The sequence below is a fragment of the Desmodus rotundus genome, chromosome 5 (assembly GCF_022682495.2).
Source record: "Desmodus rotundus isolate HL8 chromosome 5, HLdesRot8A.1, whole genome shotgun sequence".
NCBI lineage: Eukaryota > Metazoa > Chordata > Mammalia > Chiroptera > Phyllostomidae > Desmodus > Desmodus rotundus.
The window spans coordinates 93,063,344-93,089,774 of NC_071391.1; the positions used below are offsets into that span (position 1 = coordinate 93,063,344).

Consider the following 26,431-nt stretch of genomic DNA (forward strand, 5'->3'; position numbering starts at 1 on the left):
GAAGTGCCAGGAATCTAAACACTAACAACCCATTTCAGTGACTGCAGACAATGTGCCACGACCAATGCACCAGGGTTCAGACAAACACTAAGACTCTGCTTAAAAGTCCCTGAAGTGCTTCTTATCACTATGCCAATTATTTTGGCAATCTGGATTCAGATGTGACAGCGGCTCAGAGTTCCCACCAGGAAGAGCTCTGGAGGCCAGACTCTGAAGCTGGACTTTGTTTTCTACCATGGCCACCTCCCTTCACTGCTGGGGTGTCAGCAGAGAATCAACGTGTCTGCTTCTCTTCCCCATTTTTATTTGCTGTTTCGAGCATGAAAATTTCCAGCAAGGCACTTGAAAATATTCTTTGCAGCATGAGTTAAGTGGCAAGACCTGGGAATCTACCTAAATACCTAAATAATAAGCCAGTTGTTGAAACACAAATACCATATGATCCCACTTAATAAGAGGAATCTAATGAACAAAATAAACTAACAAGCAAAAGAGAACCAGAATCGTGGAACAGACTGACAGTTGTAAGAGGGGAGGAAGAAGGTGAGGACTGTATGAAAGGAGGTGAAGAGATTAGTCAAAGAACATATATGCATGACCTATGGACATGGACAACAGTGTGGGGATTGACTATGGAAGTTTGCGACAGGATGGGCAGAGGAGGGCAAAGAGGGAAAATTGGGACAGCTGTAACAGCATAAACAATAAAATATTTTTTAAATCCAAATTATTAGAAATATGGTTTAGTATATTATTACCAGTAAGATAGAATATAAAGTTATTTAAAATAAGACTATGTGGCAACAGGGAAAAATGTTAAAAGCAGCATCAAGGGAAAATACACTATGAACTAGCATGCATACCAGCTGTATAAATATAAAAATATTTGTATGTGTTGCCCTGGCTGGTGTGGCTCAGTGCACTGAGTGCTGGCCTGAGAAATAAAGGAATGTGGGTTCAACTCCCAGTCAGGGCACATACCTGGGGTGCAGGCTAGGTCCCCAGTAGTGGGTGCTTGAGGGGCAACCACACATTGATGTTTCTCTCCCTCTCTTTCTCCCTCCCTTCCCCTCTCTCTAAAAATAAATAAATAAAATATATTTTTTTAAATACACATGTATGTGTATTGTGGGTTGAATTATATGTAATTAAAAAGTATATGAAGTGATAGTTTCAATAGGGTCGCTGTTCCATCTAACATAGACAGGGAACTTAAAGCAGAACAGCAGCAACACTAAGTATGTGGGCTTGGAGCAGTCAAGGCTGGCAGATGGGGAGCTCCAGGCTCTGCAGCCTCAGAGAAGTACATGGCAAAACCTTCTGACTTCTACACATCACCATGGGCAGGCTGAAAACAATGGCTTGGGCCTGACACTCCCTCATCTTCCCAAACTTTCATACCTTGAATAAGTCATAGAGTTCCTCAAGGTCTTCCAGGAGAAATGAGACTTCTGGGTTGACAACACGAAGCTTGAAGAAAGAACAAACAGCAATGGAGTGAGATCTCGTCTGCATCTGGAGAGTCAGAGACAGGAGGGGCTCTTCCTGCAAGTGTGGGACACAAGGTGCTAGCACCAACTTCAATCTCTGCAGGATCAGTGTCTGCTTCTTTCTGACACAAAGATCACCTTATGGGAACTTTCTTAGGAGTTTATCCTTACCTTTCTGATTCACACACTGGGGCCTCCAGAAACACTTGTAAGTTCTAATGGAAGTTCAACAGTAGCAAAGACAGTTTGGGCAAGAACTTCTTCCTGAATAACAACTAACAGTGTAGGCTATGTGTGCTGGGCATTTTCTATATCCTACCTCCTTTTATCCCACATCGTGGGTACTATCATCTTCGTTTTAGAACTGAGGAACCTGAGGTTCACAATGTGTCTGATTCTAAAACTCATGCTCTTGCTATACCATGTCACCTCTATTAAGTTTTTAAGTCAACATACAAAAAACCCCTGTCATTCTTATGTTAGAGACCAACAGGGACACCACAGGTAAGCACCTGTCATGAGCCACCATGTTAAGGAGGCCTCTACTCACCACATTCTGCTTTGTGGTGTCTTCATGGCCTTGGAGAACCCTGATCCTGTGCCTATAGCGCATGCGCTCAATCTGTTCCACAGACTGGTCTCCAAATTTCTGCAGGGAAACAAGGAAGCACACACTCACAGAATCCCTTCTGTATATACAGGACACAAGAAGCAGCCTCGGAAACCTCCCTCAAGCCCATCTCCCCAGCAAGCTTCCACAGGGTGGGTGGAGATGGGACAGGGGCCAGTTACCTCATAGGAGTCCCGGATCAGGTCAACAATGTCAGTCACAGGATAGGGCTCCTGGTCGTCAGAGAAAAATGTGTGGTGGCTGCCAACAGTGGGTCCAGGGCTGTCCTCATTCTTAATGTGATCTAAAAACCTGAACACACCACCCAGCATTGAAGCACAGGTTTACCCTCACATCTGGTCACAGGGGCTATGATACACGTCACAGCACTTTCAAACATAGCTCATTTGTCTCCAAACACTGGGAAGACATCCATCAAGCAGACTTGTCAATCTAGGCTCCACCAGTAGGTTTCCAGGGATCTGTGACTCTCCAGTGAAGTAAATCACAATATTCTAAAAGGGAACCTTTGTCAGCTAACTTACCCTCAGCTGTAAGAGGCCTGGGTTCCAGTCCTCAGCCTAGTGAGACACACCAGGCCCAACACACAGAATATCTGAAACCTTCAGTTGGTTTTCTGAGGCCAACAATTCCCAGTTCCTGCCTCCCCCCATTCAAGACCACTACAAGTCCATCTACACTCAAGACATTTCAGTTTCCTCAGAGAAAACCATTGATAGAACTCTCTCTTCCTGGACTCCCTTACTTGGTGGAGAGGATGAGGGAAGATGGCATTCTTCAAGCACATGCAGTTGACAGTGCCACCTGAGGGACAGGCTCTGGGGAGACCTCACAGGGTGGCAAATAACAGGGTGGAAGGAAACCTTCCAGTGACAGCCCTCCTGGGCACCTGCTGCTGCCCTCTCCTTTAGTCCACCTCACAGAGTTGTAGATGGTGCCCACTCCATTTCCCAGTCAGCCAAAGAGAGCACCAGAGCCCACCTGCTGAGGACCATCAAGGCCTGACCATCATCTCTGCTGCTGCAGAGGTCTTTGGCACAGGCATCCAACACGGCCAGCCCCAGCTGGAAGATGGCTTTGATCCCATCGTAGAAGAAGCAATCTACAACGTTCACTGCACTCTCCAGGGGCATAATGCTGAGGAACAGCGTCAAAAACCACGAGAGCGAGATGGAAGCCAGGGCTGAGGGGTCGTTCAGGTGCTCCGCCAGCTCAGGCAGGTGCTCCTTAACAAGCTCCTCAAACACAGACTGGTCCACTTGTGCCCCAATGACTCGGTGGTTGAAGTAGTCAGGAAGCATCCGTTCACACACAGCAACTAGCAACCAGAAGGCTTCCTCCTCCTTGGCGTATAGCAGCAAGACAGAGGTCAGGATGTTCATGGACTGCTCGGGGTTCACAGAGGAGGAACAGTTACTGACTATACCACAACAGGGCCACAGAGATGTTAAAAAACACAGAAGTCCAAATGACCTACAAAAGTCAAGATCAGGGTACCCCAACCACACTGACCTTCATGCAGTGGAATTTACCATGTGTCCTATCAACCTGGTCCTCACAAGATATAGATACCAGGCTGAGCAGTCAACCACCACTCCGTCACTGCCCCCATCTAGCAATGCTGGATTGAGCTGTGGTGCACACCTCAGGCTCAGATTAAATCCACCCACTTTCTGTGTTCATGTTCAGACAGATACACACATACATACACATCATTCACCCATTAATTTTGCTTATTCAAAGTGTAAAATCTTGTAGTTTTAAATGTCAGAATCTTCTCTAATCCAGTCTTAGGCTGGGGGATTCTTGTTGTTTGTTGCTGGTGTTTATTTTGTGGTTGGTTACCACATCCCTGAGTAAACTAAACAAACTTCCTGAGTCCTCAGGAACTGTTCAGAGGACATCTTACCTCCACCCCTCATGTTTCCTGAGGGAAGTGACCTGCCCCAAACATCTTTTTCCTCCCCAATAGCACTGCCATTTTAAAAACAATCCCTATTAAGTCCTACAGGTCTGGAAAGACAGAGCTCCATAGCAGCTTTATCCTTGCCACCCACCAGTGGAGGCCTGTGGGTGCACGAAGATAGCACCTCCCCCCACTGTGGACTGAGCACATGTGATGCTCTTCTTAGGCCTGGGAAAGCTTTCTAATCTCAAATGATCAGGATGTCTGACACTATGAAGGTAACTGCTTTTGGCCTCATTTGATGCATTGTTTAGGGAAAGGGACCAAGACCAAAGCCTTCGCACAATTGTCCTTGGTACCAGATGGCCAGAAACCACAGACCCTGAGGCCTGGGTGGTCATTACAGGATGTGGACTAAACGATTCTTTTCCTCAGCACACACCTCACCTGGCAGTACCCAATTTTGGGGTTCCGGTGGGCATAGGCTGTCAGAACTCTCCTCAAAGCAGCGATTCCAGTTTCATTTTGGAAGGCTGGGTGCTCTGGTAAGGAACGATGCAGGTCCCGTTCTATCTCCTCCGTCACTAGGCAACATTTTCCCATGGACTCCTCTACCAGATTACCATAGTAACCAGGATGTGAGGCGAGATCAGTTACAGCATCTAAAGATTTAGAAGTAATTTTTCAAGAGAGTTGATTACCAGGATAGTGTGAACATGAGAAGGGCGCCTGCTCTGTCGGAGAACCTCAGTAGGATCTCATTACTTAAAGGACATGAAATATTTTGAGACCACATACAACAAGGACTTCATTTCTGTCAAAAAACAAAAAAGAAAGTACATGGCTTTTCTAAGAATAACCTTACATGAAGAGGGAGAAAAGCTCATACTAGAAATGCTTTTATTATTATGGTCTTCATAAGTTGTATTCCCTAGTAACAGGAAGTGTCTGATGTCTTTATGTATATACATGCATACATATACACTTACATGTATGTACAAATACACAATTTCCATGCATTAACTCAACAAGAAATTACTGAGCACCAATGTGTAAAGCTCATGTGAAGATGCCATTATGATTAAGTAATGCTAACAATTATTAAGGAGCCAACAGCTGCCAGCAGGAAACTGCAGACAGTGTTCACGACGTGCAAGATGAACAAGCACAGCTCACCCAGGGCTAACCTACTCCCCAGGCCTCTGACAGCAGGGACATCAGGGGATAAGTGAACCAACACCTTCTGAGGGTTCTCGTCACTCATCAGCCAGTATCAGGGCACTTGTGGTTTTCATCAGCGTTCCCTCAGCGGTGGTAGGTGGCTCCCAGTACTGCTGCCAGCCCATTGCAGAGAGGTTCCCAGAGGGCCGGGGAAGCAGAAAGGGCCCGGTTATGCCTTTAACCACTAGTTAATGTTTTTAATTCTAATTGGATTTAGGATCATACCCTTCTCTAACTGTCCCTTATATTAACAGTTGTCACTTATTTAGCAACAGCTTACACACTACAGCAACCGCCACCAAAGGGAACATTCTATCACTGGAATGAAAAGATAGCCCTGTATAAACTGACTCGGCACTTATTTTCTTAATAAAAAGCATATGGGTAAACAGTCATTCCTCAGTATCCATGTAGGATTGGTTCCAGGATCCCCATGAATGCCAAAACCCGTGAACGTTCAAGTCCCTTCTGTGAAATGGTGTAGGATTTGCATAGAACCTGTATCTGCATAGAAGGCTACAGCACTGTGTTCCTACACATCAGTTCATTCACATGAATTCAGTGTAGTGCTTGGCATGTGGCAAGTTCAAGTGCTGCTTTTTCAAACTTTCTGGGATTTTTTTCCCCCGAATATTTTTGACCTGTATTAGTTTAATCCACAGATGTGTAATCTATGGATATGGAAAGCTAACAATATACATGTATAAAATATGTCCATTAAAGATATCTGGAAGACCATAAACCCTTCCAGGTGGCTAGATTATTGAGTAATGTTCCTTTCTTTGCTTGCTCTCCCATATTTTCTTTTCAAATATGAACATAGATTGTTTTTATTATATATACAAATACAGAAGACACTTTTAATTAAAAAAAAATTGTCTCAATGGTGTGTCTTGGGTAGGCAGCTGCAGAAACAAGCCTGAGGGGGAGACTCAGCCTGTGAACGAGTGAACAGTGGCTACAGAGGTATCCGTGACACTGACTATGGAAATGCACCCAGTGTGCCAGAAAGCCCAAGGTCTGCATGTGGGCGCCTCTGGCTAGAGAGGAGAGGGGCTGGGATAACTTGGGGGAGAGACCAGGAAGGAGGAGCAAGATGATTGGGGGTGAGAGGCCACCATGAGGGAGGAACAGGATAAGTGAGCAGTGAGAGGACAGGTACTCACACATGCCCAGCCTCACTGCTGATGTGTACATAGCACAAGTTACCTAGAGAAAGTAAGCCTCCTCACCATGCCTCCCTCAGCACCCTGTGGGGAGTGGCAGTCACACCACAGGACAACAGGGACCTGCCCTTCCTGCTCGCAGCTCAGTTCCTCTACGAAGTGGGACAAAATGGCTCATGATCAATGTGGAGACAGGAGAATGCCTACTCCGGAGTCTCTGAAGAAGTTTGGTCCCAGTCTCGGCCCATCCATCAGCACTAAACAACAGCAGAGGGAGAGAGAGGTCTGGGGCCTGACACCAAAAAAGGCCAGCACTGAATAGGTCAAGTGTTACGGGAGGAGAAAACACAGGAGAAATCTCTGTGATTCTGTCTCTTGGGGACATATGTGTCTTCAGGGAGGAGGGGCCAATAGAAAGTGTGCTCTGAAGAATTTATTTCAACACCATTGCAAGGGAACACCTTATGGAGACTGTTTTGTTTAGTACATTTCAGAGCTCATGCTCTGGAAAGACAATTCCGTTCCAGGGGGGTGGTTTTTAACAGAATTCTCAGGATTACATACAGACTCAAACTCATTTTTTTAAAGTTGATTCTAAAGTGAGGGGTAGAGAGGGAGAAAGAGAGGGAGAAACACAGACATGAGAAAGAAAAATTGATTGGCTGCCTCTCATACATGCCCCAACTGGGACTGAACCCACAACCTAGGCATGTGCCCTCACCGGGAATCGAACCCATGACCTTTTGGCCTATGGGTTGATGCCCAACAAGCTGAACCACACCAGCCAAGGCTTAAAGTCCTTTTTAAAGAAGAAGAGATCACATCAGCCAGACCTCACACTCCTGAGGAGAACACTGATGCCCAGAGGCCCCAGGCACCCTGACCAAGGCCCCACAGCTATCACAGTAAGGCTCTGAAGTCTGGTCTGGGAATGTCACAGGAAAGATCTAGGATAGATGATCATTACACACACACACTGCTCAGACCTCAGTCTGTGTTTCTGAGTCTGCTCCAGAAATCATGTTTGGCCTAGAGGCATCAGAACCACTTACCTGAGAAAAGTAGCCAGAGTCTACCACGTAAAGACTCAGGGATCCCCATGGCCACAAGCTTCCGGATCTTCTCTGTGCGAAACATACATACAGTTCTGCCATATTCCATAAAGTGATCATTCCACAGGCTTAATTTTATCTGCTCTCTGGACTGAAAATGGAAACATCCTTAATATACAAAGAAGCCCATCTGCACCTTCCACTGCAGCCCATCTACAATCCAAAATACAGGAACACCACCTCTATTAACAGTGACAGGCAACTCCAGCAAATAGTACTTCAGAACCTCTATTGGACACTGAGGATGTAAAGAGGAATAATAGAGAGTACCAGCCCTTCAGAAGTTGAGAGCCCAGTGGGAGCACTTAGGCAATAAAATGCCATTTCCTTGGCAAAGTGGATAGGAAGAAAATATGTGTCCCTAGACAAATGTAACCCAAAACAGATGGGAGGGTGAGGTAGGAATGGGAGGCATGAGAGGAAGAAGCTCATCAGGACACTGACATGGAACCAGTTGCTGAAACACAGGTCAGCTCAGAGGGCAAATGGGAACAAGGGGGAATCAAAACTTGCCATGAACATCCTTACAGCCAGAAGAAAAACTGAAACCTGAAAAAAATCACATTGTTCTCACCATCAGAAACAAGATACTACTCTTCTAGGCAATTAAAAATCCTTTAAAATAATTGCTAGATGGCAGAAAATTTTAGTTTCTTTTAATAAGATGTTTATTTAATTATCTTTACAAAAAAAAGAAATACTGTAAAAAGAGGCACACTCAGATCCTATGGGATAAAAAGAGAGACTTGCTGGGAACACAGACTCCACTGTGTGACCACATCCTCAACACGCACACAGGTGCCCAGGCAGTGGGTATCAGTGGACCCCTTCCACTTTGGGCCAATGAGACCAAGAGGGGGAAGCTTGCTGTTCCAGTCACACCTGCCCTCCTGGATGCTGAGCTCCACAGTGAGTCAGAGGGCTGGGAAGCCACTCTGTGCAAACTCTGTGAGGCCTGGGACAGGCAGAGTATGCACCCACCATTCGCACGTCGGGGCTCTGGCTGCCCGACTGCTCCAAGACAGCTCTCAGGGCCTGGGGGTGCTGCTGCAGGCTCTGCTCTTCTTCACCTTCCTCACTATTTTGAGAAGACATCATTTCAAGATCCCTAAACTTGTGGCCACTGCACATGCTTGATGAATGAAACACATGTGACACCTGCATGGGGGGAGAAGAGAGGTAAAAGAAAGTCATTGCTTTAATTATAGGACAATCTTCATCTTGCCTTTGAAGGCATGAGCACAACAAACTCAAACATGTCTATTTATGAATCAAAGGAAAAAGAGACTAACATGAAACCCAACGGATTTGATCCTCAGGAAGGAGTACGGTCCACACTGCAATGTCCCCATGAGATTGCTCATGGCACCCAGGGCATGTGTCTAATGGGGACTAGGAAAGCACCTTTCTTCATGTTAGTCTCATCTTCCCTTAGCTTCCAGACTAAAAAGGATCATCTCTAGAAAACAGCTCTAGGGTACTGAAAATTGTATCTGGTCCTCCCTGTCCAGGATGGGTGTGTAAGTACAGGAGAGTAGGTTCCAGCAGCCCAGGTCCATTTTTGTAGCTGTCCACCCTCAAGGACAATGAAACTTCTCTTTCAGCAAACTACTCCTACCCCCAAATAACATCATCCCTTCCAACCTGGGGTGGTGGAGGACCCTTGTAACCTGTGAGTGTAATGCCCCTTTAGCCCCTCTAACCTATGGGATAATTACCCATCTGCTTGACAGATTAAAGGTAATTACCTTTAATCTGCTTGAAGCCCCCTCTAACCTGTGAAACACCTACTTAGGACACCCAGTGCATCAGAAATGGTGCCAGACTGATACAAAGGCCCCAACATATCTAACATATGTTTCTTGTACCCATGTGCATCATTGCTATGTGCACTCCCCTTTGCAGACCACTGCCATAGAAATGGTAGAAAAAGAAGGGGTTTTCAGTGTGTGGAATCCTACTCTTTTGAAGGATCGTACCATGTCCTCATTCTCTGAGGTGCTGTAACGCACAGGGTGGTCGGCGTGCACCTGCTTCAGCCGGATGAGCAGACTCTCCACCAGGTCATCTCTGTCCTTGAGTTCAATGAACTGGAAGGCCATCTTGCTGCGGATGCTAATGATGATGGGGTTGGGCAGCAGACTTGTGTCCTCCATCTTCTCAATGCTCACAACCTGTGACAAGAAATTACACACAAAAAGGTACAGCGAAAAAGAAGGGAAGCAGACATTTAATTACATAGTCAGCAATACCCCATTTCCTCAGCCACTTCACTCAGGTAAACTTAGTCTTATGAGAGGTATAGTGTGGCCTAAGAGGCTTGGGTTGAGAGTTTGGATTCTTAGGTCCAGCCTTGCTCCAAACCTCCATTTCCTCTCTTTGGGCCTTACTTAAAATGTATTCTATACATACAACAGACTATTATTCAGCCTTAAATAGGGCAGATATTCTGACACGTGCTACAACATGGATGGACTTTTGAGGACATTTCACTAAGTGAAATAATCCAGTCACAAAAGGACAAATACTGTGTGATTCCACTTACATGAGTTACCCAGAGTAGTCAAATTCATAGAAACAGAAAGTAGAATGGTGGTTGCCAGGGACTAGAGGTAGAGGGGAAGGGGATGAGGCGTTGTTTAATGGGTACAGGGTTTCAGTTGGGGAAGGTAAAAAATGTTCTGGAGATGGCTGCACAACAAAATGAACTACTTATGCCATTGATTAACATTTAAATATGTTAAGATGGTAAATGCTGGCATGTATATATTATCATAATTTTTAAAAATAAGTATATAAGACAAGTGGATTTCTTACTCTACTCTTAAGTAAGAATATTTGTGAAATGAAGACATCTGCTGCAGAAATAGGACATGGAGGTATGAAATCACAGGAATGACGAAATTTTGAGTTTTTCTGAAGAAGAGTGCTTGTCAGGATGTCACAACAGCAAGACAGGGGTTCTGGTTGTAATGGAGTTGTGGGTACTGTCACAGCAGGGACACCCTGAGACCACAGGATGAGCTATCAGAGCCAGAAGTAGACTAGGGTTGCCCTCAATTCCAAGAGAAGAATTATGGGGTTTGTATAGTAGGAAGGGGCCTGATCCATGTGAAAGGAAACACTGTTAAATTTTCAACTAAGTTTTCAGGAGGGTATAAAAGCCAAGCAATTTGACCTTTATTTTCAGAAGGGATGCTTTTTGTAGGCTGCCTTTTTTTCTCTTCCCTTTTGTGGGTGAAAGGGCATTATGCACACCTAAAAGCTGTCATAAAGCTTTAATTGCTAGGCAGTACTTTTAAATAACAGCTTTATTGATAATGTGGAGGTTAGCATGTCCTGTTCTCCCCAATCACTTTTATACAAATTTCAGGTTGCCACAGCAGTAACAGAAAAAGCAACAGCTAAGTAGGCAACGGTCAAATTCAGGCCATGCTTCCCTCTAGATGCCCACCCTTAGCCAGCATTGAGCATCCCCACCTGCTGCCATCTCCCAGGGAGGTGGGGTCCCCTCCCTACCTCTCTGAGCGGAAGGATAACATTGCAGCAGCCATCCTCTTTGCTGGCAAAGCAGATGTAACTGTCTGAGGTGAACATCTGCCCAACAGTGTGAGAGCGACTGAAGGGTGTCCACAGGGCACAGTCCATGACCGTGTGCAGCTTCTCTGGCCTTGGCAACCTGAAGAATGCACGGAAGAATTCATTCTGTGCTCTAGCTTCCAGATGCCTGGTGAAGGAGGAAGACAGAATAAAGAGGCATAAACAGTGAAAACACACACCCCATTAGAAAAGTAAACACTTTTAAACCCACTGGCACAATCTATTATTTAAATGAATACAAAAAGGTGCTGTGCCATACAGTCCCTGCACAAGCCAGCAGCACATGCTCCACTTCACAGCCAACCTTTGGAACAAGGACACAAAGCTGAATGGGCTGCCTCTGCACAGAAGTAATATGACAAACCCAGAGACCAAAATACACAATCTTTTCAAGTTTAAGTAACATTGGGAATTACCATAAAACAATTGTATAAAAATCCAGTATCAAAAAGTCAGATGATAACAAGTGTTGGTGAGGATGTGGAGAAACGGGAACTTTCATACACTGCTGGTAGAAATGTAAAATGGTGTGGCCACTTTGAAAAACAGCCTGGCTATTCTTCAAAAGGTTAAATGTGGAATAATCAAATGACCTAGCAATTCCACTTGTAGGTATATACCCAAGAGAACTGAATACAGATGACCACTAAAAAATGTATGCATCTTCATAGCAGCATTTTTCATTATAGCTTCAAACTGGAAACAACCCAAATGTCCATCAATTGATGAATGGATGAGCAAAATGTGATACACCCACACAGTGGAATATTACTCAGCCATGAAAGGGAATGAAGTCCTGATACATGCTACAACATGAATGAACCTTGAAAACATTATGCTAAGTTAAAGGACCCAGATATAAAAGACTACCTATTGCCTGATTCCATTTACATGAAATTTCCAGAATAAGCAAATCTATAAAGACAAAAGAAATTCGTGACTGCTTAGGGCTGGAGGAAGGGGGAGGAATAGGGAGTGACTGCTTGTGAGTATGAGGTTTCTTCTTTGGTTGATGACAATGCTCTAACATTGATCACAGTGATGACTGCATAACTCAGTGAACATACTAAACACCAGTGAAGAATGGTATACCTCAAAAGGGTGAATTGTATGGTATGTGAATTATCTCTTAAAATATCTGAGCAGCAGGTGATCTCAGGCCTGTAAGCCATGGCAGAAATGCCCCTCTCAGGATGGAAACCAGCCCAAAAACCTAACAATATTCACTATTCCCCACTGTCCACACTTCTGGTGTACACAGGCCACAGCCACAGCTACAGAATAGCAGAGGAAGGTGCCACAAGTCATCTTATCTTTTTTTTTTTTCCTCACCCAAGGACATATTTCCATTGATTTTTTATTGGCAGAGGGAAGGGGGAGGGAGGGGGGATGGGGGGAGGGGGAGAGAGAGAGAGAGAAACATTGTAGTGACACAAACAGCAATTGGTTGCTTCCCATCAGGGATCGAATCTGCAAGCCAGGCATGTGTCCTGATCAAGAATCAAACAGGGACCCTCTTGGTACATGGAACAATACTCCAACTGAGCCACATGGCCAGGGTCAAGTCATCTTAAAACTTGACATTTTATGAACTGTAACCAGGATGAGACAAATATGGGTTGATCAGAACCTGGAGCAATAACTACCAAGTTTGCTATTGAGCTGAACTTAATATGTACAATTATGCATTATAGGAGACTGTTCTGCGTGGCTTGGGCCCAGCTCCCACTTGGAAAGGCCAGTGGAAAGTGAGGTCCAGCACACAGGACCCACACCCATGGATAGGTTTTCTCCTGAGGAATCAGGACTGCATTGTACCTAGGCTGCTTTGAGACTTGCTTTTTGCTAAAACTCCCTCACCATGAATTGGGGCAGCAAACGTTTACTGCATATCTTTAAAGTAACTTCCTAAAATCTATGCCAAACTTTCCAAGGATGAGTGTGACCAGTTCACCCACTATTCCCTTTACATTTGCAAATATCCTTTTTTGATGTAATTAGCAACATCTTCTCCTTTGTCTTCTGTAAAAAGTAACCACCTAAAGCGAACCTGTGCATAGTAAATGAGGACCATCCTCCATGTAATGTGCCCAGAAAATCAATAAAAGCCTATCAAGGCAAGTGTCGAAGTGCTCTTTTCTTGAGAGAGTGGCCCGAGGTGCTCCAAGGCGCTCTCCCCTTAAGAGAGTGGCCATGCCATCCCTTTTTCTCCACAGGACTTGGTAGTCCATGTGAATTTGGCTTGTCTCAGCCATGGACACTGCTAGCCAGTGTCCACATCAATGCATGACAACTCTACAGAAAATTCTAGACCTGAGACCCAAGAACCAAGGGGTAAGTACTTCTCTTATTTCACCACAAACCCAGAGTTAGAGTTCTCCCTCTTAGATTAGTTAAAGATGTATCAAAAACAAATTTCCCCCTCTCTCTTACCCCATAACCTTTTCAAATTAGGCTTTTGGGAAGAACTGTGTCAGGTCTCACACACTGGCTTTCACTCCCTCATGTTCTTCATTACACATACCTCCTATGTGTCAGAGGCTTAAAGCTGATTCAAGGCCAAATGCTTTCCCACACATGGGCTATGTGACAAGCTGGGGCAGTGGGGCTCTCCATTAGCTCAGAATGTGAGAACTTCCCATCTGTGCTGAACAGAAAGCCTGCAGCCACCACTCCTGCCTATTTGGAATAACTCAGTGTTCTGCAGCCAGTTTGCTGCACAGAGAAACACACAAAGATTTCTATAGGCTCTTGTTAGGTGCCCACAGACCCAGGTTGGATGCATTTAAAAGTCTGGGAAATTATCAAGAATTAGCAAGCTAGAAACAAGGCAGAAAGGCTAGATGTGCTTTTCCTGAAAACCCAAGTCTGCACAGAAAACACTGCATTTCTCAAAGGTGTGCTTGCTCTGCAATCCTCCAAGAGCTCTGTGGAAATGGAAGGACAAAGTGTGATGTGGTACCTTACACAAAGCACACCACAGCCGAGGACTACTGAGACAGTGGGAGTGTGAAGTAACCCACCTTCAGACCCCTGACACCAGGACCTCAACAACACTGGGCATCAGAAAGCTTTTTCACCCTCCAGAAAAGGCTCCTGCCTTCCTCCTCTGCTCTCCATCCTGTCCCAGAGAATATCTGGTGACCACAGAGCACCTAGGATGCTACAGGTGGGAGACAGGGCCTTTTGTGCTAAGGGGACTATTCAGCACTGCATGATCCCCAGGAATGTCTCCAGTGGTCCACAAGGACGCTGCTAGGATCAGAAGGACAGAGTCTCGAACAAATTACACGCAGCTTGGGCATTGCTGGTGGGGGCAGGGGGAGAATAGCAGGAAAGGGATGAAGCTGGGCAGAGAAGGCTCAGGAGGGTCTGAAAAGCTGCCAGGAGTTAAGTACAAACCAGCTAACTGCAGGTAAGGAATTACTACTGAGGACATGGATTATTGCTGAGGACATAAGCCTCTCCGCAGACACTGTCTACCTTTAGGTACTTGCAGGAAGACCTTACTTACATCATGAGAATCGTTTCCATTGACTATACTGCATTAACTGAGTTTTCCTCCAGCATTTGCAGTCCATCCAAAGAGACTTTAATGAAGATATTAATTTCTACTTGGTGAAGCCGATCACTTCTCCAATATCTCTGAAAAACTAGCTGGTTATACTTTTCTTACCCCATCATTCAAAACTTTAGGAATATATTTCCTATATGAAAATTTCAGGACTAATCATTTATTCCTTCCCTCCTTCCATTCTCTCTCTGGAGGCCTCTGCCCAATCCCAGACACCCTGCCCTGCTGGATTTTCAGTAACTGCATACTGGAAAGCTCTGGGCCAGGAGCTACTGGGCCAGTGACCCCATGTTCTGCCAGTTGTGAATTGTCTGACAAGTTGGATCCTGTCTGATCCTGGGATGACAATGCACCATCTCATCCTTGCTGCTCCCACCAGTATGAGCATTGCTCTGCTGTGTCCTAAGTCCCTCAGCAGTGAGCACAGCAGCATTCATAACAAACCCATAGTCACCAGGCTCATGACTCCAAAGGCACCTTTCTAAAGCCATTATTTGGGAAGGGAAGTGAATATGCCAACAAAATGGTTGAGAGCCTGACAACCATTCCAACATTTCTGACAATGCCCTTAGCATGAAGAGACTGTTTTCCTAAACTTTAAACCTGGGTTCTCTTGGCAGGATGCCAAGTTAACTGAGTCATTACCTATTTATATCCATGTGTCCATAAAAAGACAGAAATGGGCACTGGTAAAGACTTGGTGGGCAGCAACACATCTTTCACTTTTGGAGAGAGTCACAGTGCAGTTACCAAAAAAGCATGCCTGCACCAGAACACTGCTGTTCCTTCTGGGCCAACCTCGTCACCTCAGCACTGGGCAGCTTTACCACCAGCTACCACCGGGGCCCTGTTCATCCTTCTCTCTCTCCTCCATTTTTTTTTTTTTAGTGCTTCAAATTCTTTTTTTTTTTGTTAAATATTTTCCCCTACCCAATGATATATTTATAGATTTTTAAAGAGAGAGGAAGGGTAGGAGACAGGGAGGGAGCAGGGAGAGAGAGAGAGACATTGACTAGCTGCCTCCTATATGCACTCCAACTGGGGATCAAACCCGTAAGCTATGCATGTGCCCTGACAGGGAACAAACCTCCAACCTTTTGGTATATGGGATGACACTCCAGTCAACTGAGCCACCCAGCCAGGGCTTTCAAATTCATTCTTACACATCATGGTCACACGATTTGAGGCTAGTTAAATACAAAAGTTTTTCACATTTTCTTGAAATATATTCTAGATTACTACATGCAAGTGACTACAAAAATATTTGGAATTTATAAACTTTGAAACTCTGAACAGGCAGTTACATGAAAAAACATTAGCATTCACAGATATCTACATTTAAAATAAATTCTCCAGCACGTGGTACATGGGGTCTTTTGCCAGTAAAGAAGTTGGTTACTGATCATTTTGTCAAAGTGCCATACTAATAAAAAAAAGTTTAAAGAATATAATTTGGATTACTTAATTTACTCATAAAGTAAGGTTAACTGACAAGACTTGCACTTAAGTGTATGAAAAATATCGGAATAAAAACCAATGAACCATAAATGAAAACAGTTTCACACAACAGGCTTTGTCTTTTGAGTTCCTATACTCCACATTAAGTGTATTCAATATCAGACCTTACACATTTGAACAGACGATTGCAGCCGTCTTTTTTACAGACTTTGAACAAATGACTTAAATTTAGTGTTAAAAAAATTAAATAGTGGGTGAAATTTAAAATTGAGTTTGAACAAGCCAAAGTTCCAATTTAACAAACATGAAATTATCCAGATCTGGATAACTACATGCTTATTAACAGGTCCACCTGAATCCACCATCCTCAAATATTCCCCTGAAAAGGGAAGAGAATATTTGTGAAGTCAAGACAATTATATTTGTGCATATATGATAAAAAGATTCCTTAAATTTAAAAAGAATCAAAGTATTAATGAAAAAATTACATAGTTTTATTAAATTCTAAAATGCCAACATAGAGTCAATTCCACATTGCAGAAAACATACAGTGTACCTGCTGGATAGTAGTAGCAAAACAGTTACTTACCATGACAAAAAAAAAATAAAAAAGGCTGCAGTGGCATGCTACATAATACCTTGGGGGAAAAAGAAATATTCTTACCAGAGAAGACTTTAAAGAGAATAAAATTCAGAAAGCCACTGAATGATAGACTCAGAAAGACCTACAGTGAAATATTCCATATGTGTTTCTCAAATATGCACGTGAAAACAAAATGCAGTCCTGGCCGGGTGGCTCTGTTGGTTGGAGCATCACCCTGTACACCAAAAGGTTGTGGGTTTGATCCTTGGTCGGGGTATGTACTGGGGACAATCAATTCTCATTCTCTCTCTCCCCTTCCCCCCCTCCCCTGCCCTTTCCCTTCCCCTCTCTCTCTAAAATCAATAAACATATTCTCGGGTGAGGATAAAAAATAGCCATAAATGTAGTACTCAAAAATATTGAGATTCCATGTTTTCAATCTCTGCAAGATGATTGTAAGGACCACTCCAGTTTTCTGATTTTATTTGAACACAAAATAATTAATTTTGCAAGTAGAGAATAAGAGGTAATCATGAGCATTAAAAAAGAGAATGGATTTAAATCAACATTGTACAGAAAACAAAATTACAAATACCAACCTACTCATGAAAATCTTTAATGTTTATACTGATGCATATGAATGCTTATCATCAAAGTGTGCATTACAAAAAACAGGCAGCTTAAGAAAAATTTCAATGTTTCAAAGAAATCACTTTTTTTAATTATGTACACAAAGAATATTTTGTTACATAATATCATAAAATTAGTGCATCGCTGTAAGATAAAGGAAGACTATTATAAATGGACTCTGGACTTTTCCCCCCCTACATGTTGCAACCATCTTTAATGTGCTTAACTTCATCTTAATGGTTATGAGATTTTTCTCTTTCTTTTTCCTATTCAGTTTACAGTTCAGGCTGTTCAGCAGTTGCCTGTGATTCTGGTGACTCAAATCACTGGTGAAAGTTTGTTCTGTTTCCTCAGTTTTTCAGGTTTTCTCCATAAAATGATCTCCTGCTGTTTAAAATACCTTCTGTCTTTTATCATCAAAAAAGACTAAATTCAAAAAGTACCTTACTGAATTTTTTTTACATCTCTAACTGTTGGAGGTGGTTCATATTAAGATAAAAATAATGTTATGGGAATTGATTCACCTTTTACTGGCGCGCCATCTGTTATTTCATACTTAGCAAATATTTCTGTTTCTGTTGTGGTACTGGATCCAATTCCTGTGATCTTTTTTGATCAGTTGTAACTTTCTATGTTGGATTTTTATTTTTACTAATAAAACGTAAATTTTTCCAACAATCACATCATTTAAATAATACTTGATTATATTCAAATTGTATGTGTAGACAATTTTTAATGCCTACTTCCGTGCTAACAGAGTTGTGAACATCAGGGGTAGGTAGCAAGCCAGTAAAGAGTAAGATCATATTCTTTTACCAAGTCTGTCAGCCTTCTTGCTGTTGTCACTTTAAGAAAATACCTCAAGCAGATATTGACACTGATGGCTTTTTAACTTGCATAAACTCAAAATCTCTCTTCTGAGTCAGCTCTCCAGGTAAGGCTAGTTCTTTCACTAGTCTACAATTCGTGAGTATTATTCTTGTCACTGAAAAGTTCAATTTGACCTACAAGTTCAATGCTAATTCCTTGGTGCTCTAGCCTTTTGCCAGGTTCTTACAGGCTAGGCTTACCTTTCCTGAAACAGACTCCCATCACAGAAAAGACACTGTGAACTCTGCCACATTCAGTTTTTACTCCTGTCATCTTCCTGGTTTGCCCATCATGAAGGAAAACATCCATCTCACAAATGAGACCAAAAAGCCACCAAGAAAAATCGGCACCGTGCCACGTGCTCACAACTTCTCTCCTCTTCCCTCAGAAGCTCTCCCTACTTTTTAATAGTTCCCAGGGTAGAAGGGTAGAATTCCCCTGATTCTGACAACTGCCAACAATGACAAATTTTCTCCAAAATGGATGATTTTACCAAAAGGGTCTTAAGTGCTGCAGGCCTTTGATTTTCCTCCTCTTTCCTCATGAAAATTCTAAACATACTGCTGTTCTGAGATCACTAATTAGAAAGACGTTTCCCCCCAAATGTTCAGAGAAGACAATACATGTGTTTAAGGAATAATAGAAATGTTAAAAATTGATGATAAAAAAATTATTTTTTAATGACTAGTGGTTCCTAAAAAATTAAACACAGAATCACATATGATCCACTTCTGGCTATACATCAAAAAGAATTGAAGCAGGGTCTTTTTTTTTTTAACCCTCACCTGAGGACATGCTTATTGATTTTAGAGAGAGGGAAAGGGAAGGAGAGAAACACTGATGCAAGAAACATGATCAATTGCCTCTTGCACAGGATTCAACTGGGACCAAACCTGCAATCTAGGCATGTGCCCTGGGACTGGAAATCGAACCTGCAACCTTTAGATGTATGAGACGACACTCCAACCAACTGAGCCACACTGACCAGGGTTGAAAGCAGGGTCTTAAAGACATGTATGCACAGTTATATTCACAGCAGACATTATTCATAATAGCCAGAAGCTAGAAGCAACTTACAACAGACATGGATGGATGAACGGATAAGCAAAATGTAATATATACATGCAAAAAAAAAAAAAGGAAACATGCTAGAACATGTAGCATTCTGACACATGCTACAATAAGGATGAACCTTTGAGGACATCATGCTAAGTAAAATAAGCCAGTAACAAAAGACAAACACTGCATGATTCCACTTATATGAGGTATCCAGAATAATCAAATTCATAGCAATAGAAAATAGAATGGTGGTTTCTAGGAAAGAGAGAAGGAGAGAATGGGGAGTTGTTTAAAAGGTACAGAGTTTCAGTTTTGCAAGATGAAAAGAGTACTGGAGGTAGATGATTGTGATGGTCATACAACAACAGGAATGTACTTAATACCACTGAACTGTACATTTAAAAATGGTTAACATGGTAATTTTATATGTATTTCACCACAACAAAATTTTTTAATGACTACTAACATTCAAATAGCAGTGGTGATTTTGTAACTACATCAAAAATATCCAACCAGGCCCTGGCCAGATGGCTCAGCTGGTTGGAGCATTGTCCCATACACCAAAAGGCTGCAGGTACAGTCCCTGGTCAGGGCACATGCCTAGGATGTGGGTTCAATTCCAGGTCAGAGCAAATTCCTAGGTTGTGGGTTCAATCCCTGGTCATGGAACATATGGGAAGCAACAGATGGATGTTTCTCTCTCACATTGGTGTTTCTCTCTCCCTCTTTCTCTCTCTCCATCCCTTTCTCTAAGGTCAAAGGATACCTCTGTAATAGTTCACCTTTGTAGCAGCTGTGCAGTTACCCAGTTTGAACCACAAAGACAGAAATCATAGTCAACCACAGTTTGAATTTTAGATAATAAAGTTGAATTTCCTTAATGTGATCAATAATTCAAGCAACTACCTCATAAGTCTCCGTGACTAGTATCAATTTGGGGCAAACAAATAATAAAGAATTTAAACTGATTTCTAATGATAAATTGGTACCAAAATAAATGCAGCTGTCCTGAAAACATTTTCTACATTATAGTTTAATATGAAAATACAAATGTTCTTAATGTTCACTAATAAAACCCAATGCTGAACAGAATTCTATCATGGGGCTACCATATTACCTTTTTTAGAAGTATTTTTATGAAAATCACTTCTGAAAAAAAAAAAAAAGGAATAGGATCCAGAAATCAAAGACTATGGCATAAAGGAAACAAATAATAATCATTGTATCTGTCATGATTAACAACAGAGGAAAATCTGTATTCTGCCACAAGGGAAATTTAAATCCAGTGTAACTCACGCTAACAAAGCACAGGTAAATGAAGGTGGTGTACCAGCTCAGTCCCTATGGGATGAGGGATACCTGGCACCAGAAGCTCTTACCTCTTGGTGATCTGGCTTGGCTCCTGCAGATCTGGGTCCAGGTCAAAGCCCTCATTATCCAGCAGCCTTCGCAGCGTCACATCCGCCAGTTGCTCCATGATCTTAAACACCTCTTCAAGGTTCAGGAACATGGAAAAGTCCCTCTCCTTACTATGTGTGGTAATTCGAATAGTAGCCGTCAGAAAGACGTTGGATGTTTTTTCTAACTTCTGGATATCAACCCAAGGGACTACAAGTTTAACTAGTAGGAAAAAAAGCAAAACATTTTATCCTAAAATTTACCCCAAACTTGTGTACATCAGCAACAGTCCAAGACTTTCCTTACACCAAGATGCAAATATCTCTGAAACCAGAGCAGGAAAGATCAGGCACAGAACTGTTTGACAGCTGTGTGTTAGAAACCAATTCACGTCCTAATGATTGTTTCAAAGGTTTCAGTAGAACTTCTCAAGTTGCTGGCTACTACGCATGTACAAGGGATATCATTCTGAAATACCATGAAAATTTTCTCAAGAATATTTTAGCCCTGGCCAGTATGGTTCAGTTGGTTGGTGTTGGCCTGCAATCCAAAAGATTGTGGGTTCGATTCCCCATCAGGGCACATGCCTAGATTTGGTCCCCGGTCTAAGCATGTACAAGAGGCAACTGATCGATGCTTCTCTCTTATATCCATGTCTCTGTCTCTCTCCCCCTCCCCTCCCCTCTCTCTAACATCAATGAGCACATCAAAAAAAAAAAAAAAGAAAGAAAGAATATTTAAATTTAAATATTTGCAAAACATACAATCCACATAAATGCCAGTTTCAAAAGCAGCATTCATTGTATAAACTATAAAAGAATGTGCAAAAGAGGATTATTCATGATCTCATTCAAAGAAATGGGCTTAACATTCAGACTGTGTCAAATGACGGTTGTTTTAGTCTTAGAAGACAGGGTACAAGTAGTTTTTATGGAATTCTTTTTAAAGTAATGCAGTACAAACAGTTCATTTTATAAACAAGTGTTCCATCCTCAGAAGTGTTTCCAACACACTGGTAGGTTGGCTAGGGTGCTAACACAGAAAAAATGGGGAAGACACATATATGACAACTTAAAATAATAAACATTACCAACTATTGGAAATCATTTAGTTTTTCCAAATTTAATACTCTAACAAAATTAGGGTTAGTGACAATGATTGTTAAGTGTCAGAAAATAACTCATTTCCCTTTTCAAATAAATAAGAGAATGATTAAGTATTTTCCTTTCTACCATTTTTTTCCATTTATTTTGCAATAATGTGTTAAGGAGTTAATCATTTTAAAAGGCCACATTTTTACATTAGGCTATAGCAGCAAATTTCAACATTTTTCATCTCATAGTACAAAAATTATTTACTAAAATTCTGCAGCACACCAAAGAATATATTTTTTGCTGATCTAACAAAAAATAGGTATAATTTTGATTCATTCACACAAGACAGCTATTGTTGTATTGGCTGTTGTCACTTTTTATTTTAAAATCTAAGAAAAAAGCTCAGAGCCCCTAAGTAGTCAGGCATTGTATGTTTTAAAAATTCTTGCACATACTGGTTGAAAATCACTGGGCTAGAGAATAAGTTTCTTCAGCTACTACTAGTGGCTTTCACATAAAGTCCTTTATACACACACACGCACACTATCAACTTTCATGCATTAAGCACGCAGTTTGTGAAGAACCCTGCCCTTAAGTAGCTTGTTCAAATAGGGAAAACAGACATGTAAACAAGTAAGCAACCAGTGACTTGACAGGACCCAAAATGGAATCACAAACATGGTACCAATCATGAGGGCTAGGGAAAGTCCCAAGAGGTAATAAAATCTGAACTGAATTCTGAAGGATGAAAGGAGTTTCCAAACAGACATAGAATGGGAAAGCAAAGGCAAGACCCAGTGTTAACTCTGGGAAGCATTTCAGAAAGCAGAAGAGCAAGGAAGGCCAAAGTTAGGTCAGAACACATTCCAGGTGGGGTGGGGAGGGGCTGTGCAAATAGGATGTATGGACTAGAACATCAGAACTGAGGATGGTGGCCTGGGGAAAGAAGGGAGAGCATGTGCAGGAAGCTGGCTAGAGCAGAATTCAAAAGGAGACCCCCTCGCCTTGGGTTTAAGTTGAAACATAAACTGAAATGCAGGAAGAAAAAGAAAGTATTTGTGTGTGTAAGTATGTATAAACACAACATCCATACCACCCTGCATGGGCACTTGAAACAATATTTGTTTCCAAAAGAAGTTCAACGAGAATAACTTTTTTAAAAATTTCAATATACAATTGACACTTGAGACTTTGCTCTTTTACCTTGCAATTCTATTGCCTACTATGGTGACTGTCAGTGGACAAATGTGTGAAAAGTGAATCATTCCCTGAATCTCAAAAGGACCCAAGTGAAGAATCTGCCTTCTAGAAACAACTGCCCACCCAGCTCCTCTTCCAGAAGCAGTCATGACATTCAGGGCTGGAAATCTTTTAAATGGCTCCTGTGTTAAGAAGCAGCAACTTGTTCTACTCCTTTAGAACTACTGGGCCATCAGTTCTAACAGCAATGTAGAGTAGTAAAAACCCTTCAAAGCTATATGAACTGAGCTACACAGAAATGATTCTTAAGGCAGTAGGAAAAATGAAGTCTCACAAAATCAAATTCCCTTAGTGGTAGTAGGTTATATAATTAAATATAATTTTCTGCATACATTATTTGGAAATTAATCAAGCAGCACCTGTTATTACCTCAACTTTTTTAACTTCTTTGTGGTCTGACTCTTCTTGCTAAATGACTTATGTTGGGACCAGTGCTAAGCACCCCAAGGGCCAACATCATCTGTGAAGAGCTAAACCCATCCCAAGGCCAGCGCCAGCTTCACTTACGTTCCTTGCCCAGGAAGAAGGAGTAGAAGCAGAGGTGGTTGATGCTGAGGTACAGCCAGCCCTGGCGAGGAACCCTGCCCTTCCAACAACAGCACGAGTAATAGGTAATCAGCTTCTCTGCCTCCGGGAAGTTGAACCTGGCCTCGAACTTGACCAAGGCCTCACGGAACTTCTCAGGCTCCTCTTCCTGCTCGGCCAGCCGACTGCTTGTCTCCTCTGCAATCAGAGCCTGACACACAAAAAGATGACAGCCCCTCATTCAGGGAGAAGAACAAGATGGCAGAGGAGGGACAAAAGCAGGAAGGAGTCCTCCCTGCTCAACAAGACACACAGGATAGATGAGAACAGCTCACCAGTCTGTCTGTCTATACCACCTGGGAACACAGCCATACAGGGAGAAAAAAAAAACGAGGGGGGGGGGGACGGGGGGAGACCTAAGGACAGGTCTCTTGTTTGGCCATTTACCAGCCTTGGGGCAAATCACTGACTGCTACGCCCCAGTTCTCAAATAAATTACTATTTTATCATACCTGTCTACTCTTCCATAAAGGGATATGAGGATCCAGTGGTTAACATGTGAATTCAAAGCATCATCCCCGAAAAACTACCCAAGTTGGAGTTAAAAGTTAGTCTTTATTTAAAAAAACAAAAACAAAAAACCTAGTAAATCATCTTCCTCATTAGGTTAAAAAATTTTGGTATAAAACTAACAACTGATAACTGCCAGACTGTGTGATACCTGATACATTTCACTTTCACTATATATCTATAGTCTTCCAAAGTAGAAAGGAGCATATTGGTTGAGGTTCCTGAGGTCCTAAGTATTTCCAAAGCAGTTGGAGACAACTCTAAGACTCTTACCAGCCCAGACACAGCACTCAGAGTAATCTACATAACAAACCAGACTAAAATAGCCCTTATCTTCCATTAATTCCACCCCATATATTTACCTTCCCACAGCCTGCCACCCCTAGAAGCCTAAATTCCTTTTCCTTTGTCTTGTTACCTCTCTACAAATATATTGTTTTTTGTTAAGATGTTCTAAAAGCCCCAAGTTCTAACCACTCCTTTGTGTTACTCATCACTGAGTTTCTCCCATGTATATTCGTGACACACCTATTGATAAATAGTTTTTCTCCTGTTAATCTGACTTTTGTCAAGTTTAATTTCCAGGGCCATGGCCACAACCTAGAAGGATAGAGAAAAAGTATTTTTTCCTCCTCTACAGAAGCTTTCTTGAAGCCACAGTACCAAAAATTAATTTCCTTCCTCTGAATTAAGAAAAGAAACACTTAAATCAAAAAACCACCACACCCATGTTAGACCAAGAATTGGCATGGGGTAGGGAGCAGGAGTGTGAAAAATAACCATGAAACAGACATTTCTATAGCTAAGCCCCACTGTGATCTGACCCAGGGAACCAAGTTACAGGCATTCGAACCAGGTTGAGGTATAGCCCATAAGCTGAACACATCCCTACCACAGTCACTCACCTGTTAACCCAATGGGCCAGAGGTAATACCAAGAGGGTATCAACACAGCCACATCCTGGCTGGCTTCAGAAGACCTCTGTTATCTACTTGGTCCCACAAGTACTCTTAGACCCCAAAGAAAAACACTGCTTCTATATTGTCCCTTTAAAACTGAGAATTCATTTTGACACCCTTTACTAAAAACCTCAGCACTTGGACTGGAATTTTACCCTAAAGGAGGAAGACTGTATTACAGGTTGCTGTGTGAAAGTGTTTAATGAGTTAAATTTAGAATAAGAAATAGTATTTCCCTGCCTGATAGGGTTTTTTAAACAATAGCTACTGAACTACTTGTTTTACAGTGAGACCAGCTATAAAAGATGTAATTCATAGGAGATATCAACAGATAGTCCCCAAAATTGTCTTCTCTGCCATCTCAAAACTTAATTGGCTGTAATTACACTCAAGTAATAACATATTTTTAATAATAAATATCCACTTTTATGAGGGGGAAAGTGATAGTTCCAATAAAATAAAGAGTCACAAGATGTTGCAACTGCAAAAAAAAGCTGGGAATAACTAATTTAAAAAGTCAAATAACATTGTTATTCTGCAAAAACATAAATGTTAATATTATATTTTTTCCTGAGACAAAAAAGGACTTTCATATACATACAGAATAACAAAAACTTGGGCCTGAGAATGAGATCTTTCAGAATTTTAGGTGTATTTTGCTGAACTAACTGCAAAGTTGAAAGGGTAACAAGTGGAACTCATTTGACTTTCTGTTCAGTTATAGTGGAGAAAGGAAAGCATTAAAAATGCTTCAATGTTCAAAATGTTGTAAGTAATTTATAACAAAGATGATAAAATGAGGAGAAATGTTACAATCAAAACACCTACCTTTACCTTCCCTTTGACGAAACTAGCAATATCCTCTTTGTTATCGAAGACGGACAAGGTATGGAGGAGGTTCTGTTCCAGCCAGTCCCAGTGCTGGGTTATCTCCTCTAACGTTGCACCTGGGTTATAACAGAAAAAGATACAGGAATTAAAAGACAAAATAGTTCCCAGAACATGAATCTGTTTTCCAAATGGCATGAATCCTGTGTTTACAGTATTAAAACATCCTGGTTTCTCACAACCTGGACCACAGTTTGTCAGCTGACAATAACGGCACCCTCCACTGGAGGCACAGTCGTCCTCCACCACTGCACTTGGATTTATGAACACCTGTCCCAAAGCCACAGAGATGGGCCAGCCAACCAATCAGGTTACCCTTGGGACTGGTCTGTAGACATCCTGCCTCCTTACCACGTGGAATTCCTACGAACCCCAAATGACAAAAATATTTGTAATTATACAGCTATTGCAAGGGATATAAGTCTCAAGCAGTAGAG

At 42.1% G+C, this 26,431-nt stretch overlaps 1 protein-coding gene and 1 pseudogene across 5 annotated transcripts in view; both read right to left on the reverse strand.

Moving 5' to 3' along the window:
- The window catches only part of TBC1D8 (TBC1 domain family member 8), a 125,917-nt gene that overhangs the window by 25,417 nt on the left and 74,069 nt on the right, over positions 1-26,431 (reverse strand). For 4 of the 5 annotated variants that reach the window (XM_053923703.2, XM_053923701.2, XM_053923702.2 and 1 more), the window contains 12 exons: positions 25,935-26,053; positions 23,560-23,788; positions 20,680-20,920; positions 11,046-11,253; positions 9,506-9,700; positions 8,508-8,684; positions 7,467-7,617; positions 4,475-4,689; positions 3,103-3,506; positions 2,283-2,412; positions 2,041-2,139; positions 1,402-1,470 (listed from right to left, as the gene is read on the reverse strand). In XM_053923703.2, the coding sequence (XP_053779678.1) occupies positions 1,402-1,470; positions 2,041-2,139; positions 2,283-2,412; positions 3,103-3,506; positions 4,475-4,689; positions 7,467-7,617; positions 8,508-8,684; positions 9,506-9,700; positions 11,046-11,253; positions 20,680-20,920; positions 23,560-23,788; positions 25,935-26,053 (2,237 nt within the window). The remainder of the gene's footprint in view (positions 1-1,401; positions 1,471-2,040; positions 2,140-2,282; positions 2,413-3,102; positions 3,507-4,474; positions 4,690-7,466; positions 7,618-8,507; positions 8,685-9,505; positions 9,701-11,045; positions 11,254-20,679; positions 20,921-23,559; positions 23,789-25,934; positions 26,054-26,431) is intronic. The other variant, XM_053923700.2, reaches the window with a different exon arrangement.
- Positions 17,126-18,785, reverse strand: LOC112315158 (vacuolar protein sorting-associated protein 26A-like; annotated as a pseudogene).